Source organism: Paroedura picta, chromosome 2 (genome assembly GCF_049243985.1).
Source record: "Paroedura picta isolate Pp20150507F chromosome 2, Ppicta_v3.0, whole genome shotgun sequence".
NCBI lineage: Eukaryota > Metazoa > Chordata > Lepidosauria > Squamata > Gekkonidae > Paroedura > Paroedura picta.
The window spans coordinates 28,223,414-28,237,956 of NC_135370.1; the positions used below are offsets into that span (position 1 = coordinate 28,223,414).

The following is a 14,543-nucleotide window of genomic DNA, read 5'->3' on the forward strand; positions in this document are numbered from 1 at the left end:
GTCCCCCTAAAACCACACTCCAGAAGGCCACGTGGCAGATTTCCCTTTGGGTCTGGAAACTTTCTGGGCTGCGTTTTTAGCAGGACACCCATGGGAAGCCATTCAAACTGAGCATGCCTGGGAAAAGTCCATCTCTGGAAGAGAGTGCTAGAGGAACTTCCCCCAGACATGCGCAGTTTGAATGTCCAGGTGGATTCTTTGAAGGTGCAGTTTGTGTAGCCAGCTTTTGGCCCCCCACAGGATTTCCAGAGCCCAAAATTCACAGGTAGTTTCCCCGCCTCTGCTTCGCCACCCTGGAATTCTTCTTTGTGGTCTCCCATCCACGTGTTAGCCAAGGCAGACCCTCTTGAGTTTCCGAGGTCTCATGAGACCAGGCTAGCCGCGGCCGGGAATAACAAAAGAGAAGCCCTTGTTGGATCAGGCCAGGGGACGAGTCAGTCCAACACTCGGGGTCTCACAGGGGCCAGAGCCCAGGGGCCTTCGGGAGGTCCACCAGCAGGGCCAGAACTCCTGCCTACTATTACTATAGGAATTTTGGAGGTCATTCATTCCTAGGGACCTCCATGCTACAGCCCTGAAAAACCTTCAGATTTGGCTGTTCCGATCATTCCAGGAGCGTTGCCATGTTGTTCTGCTGTAGAAGAGGTCGATTCAAGTCCAGTAGTACCTTAGGAATGAACCAGATTTTCTGGGTCTATGGCGTGGCCAAACTGTGGCTCTCCAGATGTCCATGGACTGAAATTCCCGCGCAGGGGTTCATGGGAGTTGTAGTCCATGGACATCTGGAGAGCCAGTCTGGCCTTCCCTGGAGACTTCAAGAGTCACAGCTTATTGGATATGTGAGAGAGAGCCAGTTACTGGACCCGAATCTCAGATTCAGATCACATATTGAAGCTGCTATACTGGAGAGGCCACTATGTGAATCTGCCCCCCTTTATCTGTGGGTGGCTCCTGCAAAGGCCAGTGGGCCTCTGGCAAAATCCTCTCTTGTCCAGGACGGCTGGACCAAAGTTAGTTCCCCCTCAGGGTGCTGCAGGGCTCCTGCTTGGTCTCGTTGCTCTTGCAGTTCTCCTTCCCGCTCGGTGTCGCCATGAACAGCCGGGGTGAGCAGCAGGTCCAAGGAAAACCCTCGTTCTGCTTTCTCTCTGTGTCAGGCTTTCGGGGAGCACCTCAGCCCCGGTCAGCTCACAGAACTGGTTCTCAAAACCACCAGCAACCTGATTCACGGAGACAGACTCATCTCTCAGGCTGCATCAATGCTGCTGAGATCCTTCCTGGAAGAGTGCGGGACGGATGTGGAAGATGTGAGGAACAAGAGGAAATTGGGGGGGGGGGGAGCTTGTCTGGTAGTTGTGGACAGGGGGGCAGAAAGGGGGGGGTCCTGCCTCCTTCCCATATCAGCCCGGGAAGCTGCCCTGCGCTGAATTTGGAGACCCTATGAATAAGAAAGGAGAGTTATCGAGGAGGAGGAGGAGGAGGAAGAGTTGGTTCTTATATGCCGCTTTTCTCTACACAAAGGGGTCTCAAAGCGGCTTCCACTCGCCTTTCCTTTCCTCTCCCCACAACAGACTCCCTGTGAGGGAGGCGAGGCTGAGAGAGCCCCGATATGACTGCTCCGTTAGAACCGCTGTATCAGTAAAGAAGAGCTGGATTTCTGAAACCCGCTTTTCACTACTCAAAGGAGTCCGAAAGTGGCTTACAAATACCTTTTCCTCCCTCTCCCCACCCCAGAGGTAGGTGGGGCTGAGAGAGCTCTAAGGGAAACTGCTGTGCGAGAACAGCCCCAAAAGAACTGGGACTAGCCCAAGGTCCCCCAGATAGCTGCATGTGGAGGCGTGGATTCTAATAGGCTCCTCCAGATTGCAGTCCGCCACTCTCAGCCACGCTGGCTCTCTCAGGGAGCACAGTCCACAAATGCCTACCCATAAATAGGAGAATAGATGTCCTTGAAGGGGCCGCTAGGTTTTTGCAGGTTCCAGACGGTCTCTCTTCCCCCAAGCAATGGATCTTCCGACTATAACTGAAACCTGGCTGGTGGCAAGGCAGGGGTGAGAGGGCAGGCAGGTTGTTGCCTTCATGGTCCCCTTTCCGTCCTGCAGCTGCCCTTGACTGTCAGGGAGATATACAGCCGCCTCCCCAACATCCGGGATGCCTTCACCAAGCAGGAGGCCAAGAGGGCCATCTGCTCCCTGGCATGCAGGCGTGTCGGCGGAGTGGTGGACTGCCTGCTGGAAGTCTCCGTGGGCTGTGATGGGTAAGTGGGGCAGCTGTTGAGGGTGGGTTGTGGGGAGGTTTGGGTGATGTTTGGGGAGAAACACAGCAGAGCAGGGCTCCCCAATGCGGTGCCCACGCCCTGATCTTTGGCCTGACACCTGCCAAGTGCTTTCGGGAAGCGGGCGGGGCTAGAGGGGGCTTCCCTGAGGGGCCGTGGGAGGTCCAGTCGGCTGGGCAGGGTGGGTGGGGAGATGGGGCTTTGGCGGCAGCTGCCCCCCTGACCCAGAGATCTCACCATGGGACGGAAGGCCTGCAGTTGGGGCCGCCAGTGGGAGTGTGAGCCAAAGCCTGAGTTTCCTTTCTTGCTCTGTTTTTAAAACCGCAGCAATGCCAAGGAGGTGTGGAAAGCCCTGGTTTCCGATCCCTATTCCAACACCAGGCTCCTGAGGCCGCTGCTGAAACGCCTGCAGGGCGAAGACCCCCGCTCGGAAAACTCTGGGAGGCGCAACAGCAAGTCCCTCCTGCCTCTGGCGGTACAAAGCCCCACCAGGACTGCTCTGGGTCCCTTTGGGCCGCCAGCTCCGGGTTGGGAAGAGCCTGGCCATCCAGGGCCGGGGAGGCTGGGCAGGAAATGTTTTGGAGGTGGGAGGAGGGATCTCAGAGGGGGGGACAGAATTCCCACACCACAGGAAAAGCTGTGTCTAAAACAGGACAGTTTGAGAAGCCGTAAGCCCACTTGCTTGCCGTCTTTTTCTTCATTGCCTTTTCCTTGCGGTGACATGCAAAACGGTCGTTTCTGCCAGGCCGCTTCCATCAGTTGAGCAGAAAAGCGCTTTGCAGTATTTTACGAGTAACAGGGGGCTTATAAGTCATGATTCTAGTGTAAAAATGCATTCATCATACCATCTCCCTGGTTGTTATGATTGTTGTTGCTTGTGATTCTTGTTCAGCTAAGTTATCTGTAATCTTTGCTGCCTTTAAAGGTGCTGTTGGACTCAACTTTTGTTGTGCTACTTCAGACTGACACGGCTACGCACTTGAATGAATATGAATCCATAAGTATTAAAGAGTCCATTTCGTTTTGTACAAGACATTTTGACACTTAGGGGCTTTTTGCACGCCTTCAAAATAGCACAATGGTTGCCAATTGAAAACGCTACTGATTTGCTGTTTTGCACAACGTCGTCGACAATCTGCCACACACCTGAAACCAATCTGCAAAAAGCGCTTCCTTGTAACGCTTTCAGGGAAATCCCCAAAAGTGGATTCACCCTCCGGAAAGCGATACACTCCTGCAACCAATCTGCAACACTAGCGAAAAAGACCTGTGCGTTAACATTGTTGCGGTTTCTACAAAGTCCCTCCCCCTGGCTCTCTTCTCTGATCTTCCGGCGAAGCGATCGCCATTTTTTTTTCTCTGAGCGAGCGGGGATAAACGCACCAGCGAGCCTCTTTCTGTTTAGAGGCTTCCCTGGCTTCAGTCCCTCCCCTTTAGTCACTAAGCACAAACCACAGAAAAGCCCGTTTGCTGATGTATTTTCCCTTTATTTTTTACACATTCATTCAGCCGAAAATCGGGCCCGTGAGAGGGGGGGGGGATTTTTTTTTTCACTCGGAGGGAGCGTGGCAACGATCAAACGATCAAACGACAGCTCAAACACACTAGGCAGCTGGATGGGTCTCTCCGTTGCAACGAATCTACACAGATTCGTTGCAATGGGTCTGTTTTTTTTTAAAAAAAACCTTTCTTAAAGGGAAAGGGGCTGTTTGGGAGCATGCTAACGGCTGCCCATTGGCTGCTTGACGGCCAGGGGCGGGACGAGCTTGGCAATAGCGCTTCCTTTCTAGCGATTTCTGCCGAGACCTGAAGCCTGTGGGAAACGCTACAAAACGCAACTGGATTCCACTACAAAGGCAGGTATGCATAACGACGAATTCCACTATTATAAATGGCGATTTTTCATTCAGTGACCAATTTGCTACAAAGATCCCGGTGCATAAAGCCCCTTACTGTTATCTGTAAGTCAATGAACTCTTAAAGATTCTCAAAATTCTAAGAGGACGTTGTTCTCTTAACTGGAAAAAAGAGGCAAACATCCATCCAGAAAAATAATTGATGCTGCAAAATCGATAAAGGCTTCCCAAGTGAAGGTGACATCAGCAGCCAAGGAGAATTGTTACCCGTAAGCCTTTGTTCCTGGAAATTGTAAAAAGAAATTTGCTTCGACCATAGCTGCTGAAAGCTTTTTGGCAGAAACCATTGTTTTGGGTGTCGCTACAGCCAAAACCAAATTCAGAAAAAGAGAGCAAGTTTGTTGATTGCATCTAAAATTGTCCTGTTTTAGACGCAGGTTTTCCCCTCCTGAGTCTTCTGCCTTGTAGTTGTGGTGGAGGGATGGTGCCTAATGCCAGACCTGCAGAGTAGCCCTTGTCTCCGGGGGAACTGGTCTCTGTGGTCTGGAACTCAGCCCCTGGTCTCTGCGCAGGGTCCGCAGGAGGGGCTGCCTGGCAGGTTCTCTGGTTCTTGGTTGCCTCTATTGAATCCATTCCTCCTTCTCCTCCCCCCAGGCCACCAATGCCTTGCGCTGGATCCTGACCCTGCCCAACGCGGCTGAAGTTGTCCGGGAAAAATTCCCACACCTGCTGATAGCGCTGGTGACTCAAATCAGTTACTCCCTGGGATCGAGCAGGAAAGGATCCAGGAGGTCCAATTATTCTGAGGCCTCAGAACCATCCGGAGTAGTGAGGTAAGAAGCCAAGATCAGAGATGGGCCCGGTTCTGCTCTCCCATGAGACAGGGACGGATCTCACCTGTCCTTCAGCTACAAGCTACTCGCTTCCCCCCACAATGGCAGCTTACGTCTTTTCCCCTCCTCCATTTTATCCTCACAACAACCCTATGAGGTAGGCTAGGTGGAGAGCATGCGATGGGCCCATGGACATCCACTGAGATTTCACAACATGGGATTCAGACTTTGTCCTCCTGGATCCTGTCTGCGCCGGAGGAGTGAAGTAGCACGTGTATTTTAGGAATGTCCTGGTCTTTTCCAAACACTCTGCCCGTGTCCTCATTGGCTCCTGCTCCTTTGAGCACACTTGCTCCCAATTGCTTTGGGAAGAAAACTATTAGTCAGTTAGACTGTTAGGACCATCTCTCTCCTCTCTTCTTCACAAAGCTGCTTCTTTTCTCAATAAGCTATTTATTCTTCCAGCAGCCAGGGCATCTATAAACTCTGCCAACAGAAAGGATGACCACAAAAGGTCTGCAGAGGAAGGCAATGGCCACCCACCTCTGCCTTCCATTGGTCTTGGAAGCCCCTTCCGGGGGTCCCCATCAGTCACTTGCCCTTGGAGGGCTCTGAGGTGTGTCTGTGCCCTCCACAGTGGCCATACCCCTGATTTGGCCAGGCCAGGCAAGGCTAGGCTAGCAGCAAAACCCAAGCAATAGACATGCAAAGTGTGGCTCTCCAGATGGCCATAGACAAAATGGCCAGATGGACTTGGACTACAGTTCCCATGAGCGCCTGCCAGCAGGGGCCACCCCTGTCCTTAGAGGCGGTCCGGCTGGGCAAAACGGCTTCTGGGGACACCTTCTCCTTTGCTCCGTTCAGCTCTGGCGTCCAGGCCCTGAAGAACCTCATCGCATGCATGGGCTTCTGCAGGGTGTACAACATACTGACGATACAAGGCACCTGGGACAAACTGCAGCAGCCGGGTACTTTCTTCGAAGGGGTTTTTGAGCTCGTCAGGTAAGAAGAGGCAGGCCAAGAGGGACGGGCCGGCCGGCCAGAAGGAGCCAGCTGCCTCACTAGAGAGCCTTTGGCGGTGGAGCAGAGAATTGGTGGGATTGGGGGCAGGGGGGACCTGAGTGGAGGAGAGGGCGAGGGAGTCCTCCCTCCCTAGCAGCCCTTTTCTCTAGGGGGACAGATCTCCGTCCCCTGGAGAGGAGCTGTGGAACGGGGGAGCCCCAGCTCCTACCTGGGGTCTGGCATCCCCGTTGTCCATTAGATGCTGCTTCCTAAAAGACAGCACTTTCGGTGGGGCTCACTCTGCAGCCTCCTGAGACAGATTGGGGGATGCCGCATGCGCTGCAGCCGCCACAGGGGTAGCAGGGCCCAGCCGTTCCTGACTTTGAACCTTCGGAGTCGCTGACCCTTTGGGGATTTTGTGTTTTCCCCACACAGGGAGCTGTTCAAGTTCACCAAAGCGCACATGGTGATGACCTTCAAACTGGCCAACGCATATTTGTACCATCACGAGCTGAAGGAGAGGACAGTTGGAATGGCTTTTTTCACCGAGGTGAGCCCTGGATGACCGCGACACATGCAGACACTTGTGCTGGGTCAATCCGTGGATCGTGGCCTACTGGACTCTTGACCTCCTTGAACCCGTTCCCAGCCAGGCAGGACCACAAGGAGCTCTCCCTGGGGGCACCAAGACTCTGTCCCATTCCCGGCTCTCTTGCTGTTTCTCATCCGGGGTGTGTGGCGTAGCCAGCAGACCTGGGGGCTGTCTGGCAGCCAGGCCAGGGGCGTGGGCAGGTGGTTGGCCCTTTCCTGGCTCTGCATCCTGACCCCTCATGTTCCTGGGAGGAACTGCCCCCCAACCCCTTGGAGGCCTCCCCTCCAGAGACTGGCCAGGGCATTGGCTTGTCTCCGGAGATCGGATGGGATCGGGCTTGCTTGAGCTCCCTTCCCGGCGGTGGGGAGGGTGAGGGTTGTCGGGAGGATTGCCCAGAGATCCCTGGAGACCGGGGGGCAGAGGCTGGGGGGTGCTGCTGGGGGGAGAGTGTCCTGCCACCCCGTCGACCTTCCAGAGCTGCCCATTTCACCAGGGGAATGGGTCTCTGTGGCCTGGAGGGAAAGCAGGAGATCTCCCGCCTCCCCCCCCCCCCCAAGGAGGTGGAGGACTTCGGGGGTCGCTGAGGTCATTCCAAGGTCTGGGGCAAGGACCATGACGGTTTCCACGTGAGGAGGCCTACCTTGTCTGAGCCTCCCCTTGGATTTCCTTGGGAGGCTGAGAGTCGACTCTCGCCTCTCCGCATCTGGGCTTTTTCCCCCTCCTTTCCCAGGCTGGAATTCAAGAGTCCCACGGAGGCAGCCTCCCATCATGCTCTGCTCCCTTCCCCTTTCCCCCAAAATGTGTTTTTTACAACATGGAACAAAAACCAAAAGGGGGGGACCCGGAAGTGGAACCCTAAAAACCCAACGGGTGACAGTTAGGACCTTCAAGGGTGTAAGGACTTTCATATTACTTTTATTGTGCACAATTTTTTTACAAAGCCAAGGAACTAAAAACATCTATGCAGCGCAAAGGCTCTTGCAAAACAGTGTGCTGTGCATTCTATGAACCACTGGAACGACCAAGACGCTCTAGGGGCCGATGTGTTCTAAGGGCCGAAGCGCTCGGGGGGCCGATCTGCTCGAAGGGCTGGAGTGCCTCGGACGGGGGGGGGGGGCCTGGAAAGACCCCTCCTCTCCAGGCAGCACAGTTCTGTTCCCCCAGCTTTGATGGGCAGACTCCATGGCCTTGTCCCCCAAAGCACCCCCCATCCCCAGCCGTTTCCTCCCCCGTGGCAGGCAGCTGGAAGCCCTGTGGGCTGTTTCCTGGGCCTTCTCTCCCCTCGCCATTGTCGTCCCCCAAGCACTGCAGACACCCAGTGCAACATCTGTCGTGAGCTTTCTAAGTGACCTCGCAATCCCGTGCATTTGACCATTGGGAGGATTGTTTTAATGAGCCGTGCTTTCCTGTTGTGACCTGTGGTCAAGTGCCCCGAGCCAGTATCGTGGAGGGGCCGTGATCTCAGTCCAAGGAGCCCACGTAATCCATAGAGAGTCCACCTCCTAAAGGGGAACGGATCTTCCTCTGTGGCCTGGGCATCAGGAGGGGGGTGGTCCTGTTTGCCCTTGCTCACGACGGGGGTCTTGTGCCTCAGCTCCTGTTCCACAGAGACATCGGACTGAGGTTTGTGAAGCAGGACATCCTGGACGTCCTCAGAGGGTGGATGGCACAACCGTGTCCACAAATGCAGCTGTTCGGTATCCGAGGCCTGGGACACCTGCTGCAACACAACCTGGAAGTAAGAGGAGGCCCGCGGGCAGCGGTCCCATAGGATGGCCAGCTCTGGATCGAGAAGAGCCTGGAGCTCTGGGGGGTGGAGCCTGGGGAGGAACAGATTTGGGAAAGGACTTCCTTGGGAAAGACTCCTTTGCGCAGAGAGAGAGAGAGAGAGAGAGATGGAAAGGGGGGATTTGCTGCCAGAGGACGTTGGGATGGCCAAGGAACAGACAGCTTGAAAAGGGGACTAGACCGATGAACGGAGGACAAGTCTCTCACTGGCTACTAGCCATGGGGACTGAGGGGAACCTCCACATCCAGAGACAGTCCACCTCTGAATCCCAGAGCCAGGAGGCAACCTTAGAGGAAGGCCTCAGGCTCTACTCCCTGTTGCTGGTCATCCTGAAGAACTGGTTGGCCCCTGTGTGAGACCGGATGGTGTGATAGAAGATAGAGACAGAGTTCAACGAGATCTGAACACAATGGGGAAATGGGCAAATGAGAACAAGATGCAATTTAATAAAGATAAGTGTAAAGTTCTGCATCTGGGTCAGAAAAATGCAAAGCATGCCTACTGGATGGGGGATACGCTTCTAGGTAACACTGTGTGTGAACGAGATCTTAGAGTACTTGTGGATTGTAAACTAAACATGAGCAGGCAGTGTGATGCAGCGGTAAAAAAGGCAAATGCCATTTTGGGCTGTATCAACAGGGGCATCACATCAACATCACTAGATGTCATAGTCCCATTGTATACGGCACTGGTCAGACCACACCTGGAGTACTGTGTGCAGTTCTGGAGGCCTCACTTCAAGAAGGACGTAGATAAAATTGAAAGGGTACAGAGTAGAGTGACGAGGATGATCTGGGGCCAAGGGACCAAGCCCTATGAAGATAGGTTGAGGGACTTGGGAATGTTCAGCCTGGAGAAAAGGAGGTTGAGAGGGGACATGATAGCCCTCTTTAAGTATTTGAAAGGTTGCCACTTGGAGGAGGGCAGGATGCTGTTTCTGCTGGCTGCAGAGGAGAGGACATGCAGTAATGCGTTTAAACCTCAAGTACAACGATATAGGCTAGGTATCAGGAAAAAGGTTTTCACAGTCAGAGTAGTTCAGCAGTGGAATAGGCTGCCTAAGGAGGTGGTGAGCTCCCCCTCACTGGCAGTCTTCAAGCAAAGGCTGGATACACACTTTTCTTGGGTGCTTTAGGATGCTTAGGACTGATCCTGCGTTGAGCAGGGGGTTGGACTAGATGGCCTGTATGGCCCCTTCCAACTCTTCTATGATTCTATAATAGACGATCCAGCAGGGCTCTTCCGATGCTCTCAGGAAGGCCTCGCCCTCTCTGCCCTGTTCTTGGCCCTCCAGGGGGACTGTGCTGGGCTAGATGGGCCACTGGTCTGACCCAGCAGCGCCCTTCTTAGGTTTTTAGGAAGGCCTCGGGCCCTATGCCCTGTGGTTGGCTGTCCAAGCTCTTCCCTAACAAAGTGCCCTCCCCAAAGCTCCGGGAATTTCCCAGCCTGGGACTGGACAACCTTGCCTGGGAGGAAGGAAGAATTCCCGCCAGCTGATTGAAAGGAGGTCTCTCTGAGCTCACCATCAGCTGCATCCCTCCCTTGGTCACGCGCGCTCTCTTTGGACCGCGAGGGGCAACATTCTGTCAGGAGAGAAAAGTCAGAGGCAGAATGAGTCCTGCTCTCGGTTGGCGGCACAGGCCATGTGCCTGCGCAGGGAGCCCGGAAGAAAGGCCTGAGCGTGTCTCACCCTCGGTGTGGCCACCTGGTCTCATCCCTCATTTCCTCCCTTCAGGACGAGTCTCTGGAGGCCCTCCTGACTCCTCTCACGACTAGCGCTGTCAGCATGGACAAAGGGATAGTGAAGGAGACCATCAAAACCCTGCAGTCGGTGTTCGATAGAATCGAAATGAAAAAATACACCTCCCTTTGCGTCCAACTGATCCAAACAATGCTCCAGTATTTCCATGATGTAAGGCAGCAAGCAGGCAAGACCGTACCGTTGCCACCTCCGTACCGTTGTCCTATTGTATAAAAACCAACTCTTCTTGTTCTTCGCTCTTTCCTTCGGCCCCAAATTCATCCCCAGAGATTGTCAGCAGCTTGATGCGCTGAACTGAGGGGTCCCAAGAAGGAAGGGTGCATTTGCTCCAAAGCATTAGATGGCCACTTGATTGATTTAGCCACCACCTCCCCCCCCCCCCCCACCTCCCATCAAGGCCCCCGGAATTTGGGATTGACTGACTGGGTTCCCATTCGTTTTAGGAGGATGACGAATTGAGAAGAATCTCCAAGGAGCTCGTTGAGACTTTAATGAATGGGGTGGCCGTATCAGATGGCAACTGACACTCGGTCAAGGAGGTAATCTTCCGTAGCCAGGTGCCCCTGCTGATCCAGCTAGCAGATCCTGTCACCAGAGACGTGAGCAGGGGGACAGAAAGCCATTTTGGGACGGTCTGTGTGCTTGGTCTGTTTAGCCTGGAGAGAAGACGATTACCACCTTCTAGTACCAGAATCAATGGGATGAAATGAATTCAAAAGCCTGTTCCCCTGAGGAACCGCTCTCACTGTCAGGAACTTCTTCCGGATGTTTGGACGGAATTTCTTTTGAATTTCTTTCATCCCATTGGTTCTGGTCTGCAACCCTGGATTTCCTCAGAGGTCTCCCATCCATGGACTAACCGGGGTTGACCCTCTTTAGCTTCCGGTGCTGGACAGATCTTGACTGGTTCCCCCTCCCCCGGTGAGCTAGGAGACCAGTGAGCCATTCTTCCATAGCAGGGCTGTAAAAGTATGTTTGCATGCCCCCACCACCACGCCTTGTAGTCGGGGACCGCCTCCGAGGGTGGGAGAGAGCCGGCGGCCCGGCCACAGCAGCTACATGTAAACGCACATGCGCAGTTGCCGCGCATGTGCGTTTTCACCACTAGGTGGCGCTAACGTGCATACGCAGAACAGCCGCACGTGTGCATTTTCGGCAGCAGGGGCGCAAACACGCACGCGCGGCAGCTCCGCGCGTGCGCGTTTGCGTGGCTGCCGTGCCAGCGGCCGCGCCTGCCTCTTCCCCCCCTTTCGCTGCGGGGGGAGGGGAAGGCAGGCGCGGCCGCTGGCGGCCCGGTACCATGGCCTTAACGGCCCGGTACCGGGGCACGGACCGGGGGTTGGAGGCCTCTGCCGTAAATATCATGAGTTCCTCTGAGACAGTTGTGGCTTCCCAAAATAAGCAGCTTAGGTGGGAGGAACAACCCAAAGGAGACTAAGGAAAGGATGTAGTTTGAGGGCAGAAGAGCTTCAGGTAGGGTCCCCAGGTGCCCACTTCAAGCCAGACACTTCCTGTGATGGCAGCCCTTGTCCACCCAAGTGAGAAGTATCAGGTGCCCTCCAAGGCTGGCGGGCAGAAGCAAGACCCAAACCATGACCATTTCTGCATAGAGGTGGACAATTCATGCCACCTCCTGCTTGTAAAAGTGCGATTGTAAACTGCACACTTGACCGCTTGCTGATGGGAGACCCCTCCCGCATTATTCTGCCATCTCATCATGGCTTTTCCCTTCCCAACAAGGTGGCGGAGAAGTCGGAAGTGTGTCCAACCTGCAGGTTTCTTGCTGCTCCTCAGGTTGTCAATCATTGTAAGCCACCAATCCCCTCTCAGTGGTGGTTTTGGGGATTCAAACATTCCCTTCTTCTTCTTCTTCTTCTTCTTCTTCTTCTTCTTCTTCTTCTTCTTCTTCTTCTTCTTCTTCTTAAGAGTAGTTGCAAACAGTAATTGCCTCTATGGGTGCCTCACATCAGCAGATCCTTCATGGATGCTCCTTGCTTGCTTCTGCAAAGCACGCTGACCTTCTCTTCCTCAAAAAGGAGGAAGTGGGTGGGGTAGCTCAGATTAAACAGAGCACATGGCTCAGAATTCCCTGCAATCTCACAGTGATCATTAGGTGTCACTAGTGAGCTGCTTACACTGCTGAACAACAGCCCCACAGGGCTGACTTCACCAAATTGCTTGCTGATTGCCATTCCAACACAGTTCTCTTAGGGCTGTTTCCGCAGAGCAGTCCTGTCAGAGGTGTCTGTTGTGGGAGAGGAAGGGCACGGTCCCACTTCGGGACTCCTTGGGGTCGTGGATATTTAAAATATAGATATAAATTAAAAGATCTCCTTTTCCCAATTCCTCAGGGCAGCTAAGGAATTGTAATTGTAAAATTATTGCAGCGTAGTATCATAGAGTTGGATCAGCCCCAAGCATCTGGGATAAGGATCTGTCCAGTCACTGCTTGAAGACAACCAGGGACGGGGAGCTCCCCACCTCCTTAGGCAGCCCCTTCCACTACTGAACTAGACTCCTAGAATCCTAGAGTGGGAAGGGGCCATGCAGGCCACCTAATCCCACCCCGCACTCAATGCAAGGCTGCCAGTGAGGGGAGCTCCCCACCTCCTTAGGCAGCCCATCCCACTGCTGAACTAGACTCCTAGAATCCTAGAGGGGGAAGGGGCCATGCAGGCCACCTAATCCCACCCCCTGCTCAGTGCAGGATCAGCCTTAAGCATCCAGGAGAAGGATCTATCCAGCCGCTGCTTGATGACGGCCAATGAGGGGGAGCTCCCACCTCCTCATGCAGCCCATCCCACTGCTGAAGTACTCAGACTGTAAAGAAAGATTCCCTGATCTGTAGCCTGTACCTTTCTACCCATAGTTTAAATCTATGACTGTGGGTCCTATCCTCTGCCATCAACTGTTCCCTGCCCTCCTCCAAATGACAACCTTTGAGATACTTTAAGCGAGCCGTCCTGTCCCCTCTCCACCTCCTCTTCCCCAGACCTTTCCTCACTTGGCTTGGCCATCTCCTCTTCACCGTCTCCATTTTGTCCACGTCCTTTCTGGAGATGGGCCTCCAGAACTGGACATGGGATTCCAGGAGCAGTCTAATCAATGTGGGATGTACGGTGGGACTCGGACATCTTGCGATTTTGATGGGATGCCTCTTTTCATACAGCCCAAGGCTGCCTTTGCCTCCTTTACCGCCGCATCACCCTGTCTGCTTGCCTTTAGCTTCCCGTCCCCAAGTGCCCCAAGATCTCATTCACACACCCTGCTTCCCTGAAGTGTCTTTCCAGCATGTTCCGATCTCACTGAATTCCATCTCTGCCTTCGGGGGTGTTCTTCACAACTGAAACCCAACCAAGTAAAGTCCCAAATCCCTAAATACCTGCTATTTATATCCCATTAGCCCCCTCCCCGAGGAAATAAATTGGCCTTTCAGGGCTTCCTAAACTTTTCTAAGGTAGGGTCTCCCCCCCCCTCCTCAGGGCACCCACAGTGTGGAAATGGCAAGATATAATGCAAAAGCGGCAGTAGGGACCAGTGGCCCATTCTGCACACACTGGATAATGCACTTTCAATGCGCTTTTGCAGCTGGATTCTTCGAAAGGGCATTGAAAGCGCAGCATCTAGCGTAGTGATCCCCAACCCGTGGGCGGCGGACCACACGTGGTCCTTCGACTAATTGGAGGTGGGCCCTGAAGGATACCTTCTCCCCCCCCCCGGCCCTTTACTTCATCCCCCCCCAGGCCCTTTACATTACAACACACTTCGGGTGTCATTGTCTCCCATCACTCCCAGATGGGACTATCTCGTTGCAGAGAAGCAAGCTCAGGGTAACCATTGATTTGACATTGTCATGAGTTAAAATTTCCATGAAAAGAAAATGTTCCTTATGTTCATTGTTGTGGCATGTCTGTATCTTATTTTGAAGGGATGTTTAAACAGTACCAGGGCAGGGCATCCCTAGCCTAGCCACAACGGAGCCACGCTATAGCCTGCCCGCAGGCGAAGACAGCCGTCCACCAGAAGGAGCCGCCGAGGAGACGCCGCCGGCACCGCACACACCACCAAGCCGCCTGGGAGCCGCCGCCCGACCCGCCGAGGAGCCACCGCCGCCGCCGCACACACCACCAAGCCGCCGGGAGCCGCCGCCCGACCCGCCGAGGAGCCGCCGCACATACCACCAAGCAGCCCGGGACCCGCCGCCCGACCCGCCGAGGAGCCGCCGCCGCCGCACACACCACCAAGCCGCCCGGGAGCCGCCGCCCGACCCGCCGAGGAGCCGCCGCCGCCGCACACACCGCCAAGCCGCCCGGGAGCCGCCGCCCGAACCGCCGAGGAGCCGCCGCCGCCGCACACACCGCCAAGCCGCCCGGGAGCCGCCGCCCGACCCGCCGAGGAGCCGCCGCCGCCGCACACACCGCCAAGCCGCCCGGGAGC

The 14,543-nt window shown here is 54.7% G+C and overlaps 1 protein-coding gene across 5 annotated transcripts in view; it reads left to right on the forward strand.

The window, feature by feature from the left end:
• Positions 1-14,193, forward strand: part of LOC143829130 (maestro heat-like repeat-containing protein family member 7) — an 80,268-nt gene extending 66,075 nt beyond the window's left edge. For all 5 annotated transcript variants that reach the window (XM_077319515.1, XM_077319516.1, XM_077319519.1 and 2 more), the window contains 10 exons: positions 1,155-1,304; positions 2,100-2,254; positions 2,600-2,747; positions 4,783-4,961; positions 5,826-5,963; positions 6,399-6,513; positions 8,150-8,293; positions 10,080-10,256; positions 10,550-10,645; positions 14,035-14,193. In XM_077319515.1, coding sequence (XP_077175630.1) covers positions 1,155-1,304; positions 2,100-2,254; positions 2,600-2,747; positions 4,783-4,961; positions 5,826-5,963; positions 6,399-6,513; positions 8,150-8,293; positions 10,080-10,256; positions 10,550-10,630 — 1,287 coding nt within the window. In that variant the 3' untranslated portion in view covers positions 10,631-10,645; positions 14,035-14,193. The remainder of the gene's footprint in view (positions 1-1,154; positions 1,305-2,099; positions 2,255-2,599; positions 2,748-4,782; positions 4,962-5,825; positions 5,964-6,398; positions 6,514-8,149; positions 8,294-10,079; positions 10,257-10,549; positions 10,646-14,034) is intronic.
• The last annotated feature ends 350 nt before the right edge of the window (positions 14,194-14,543 follow it).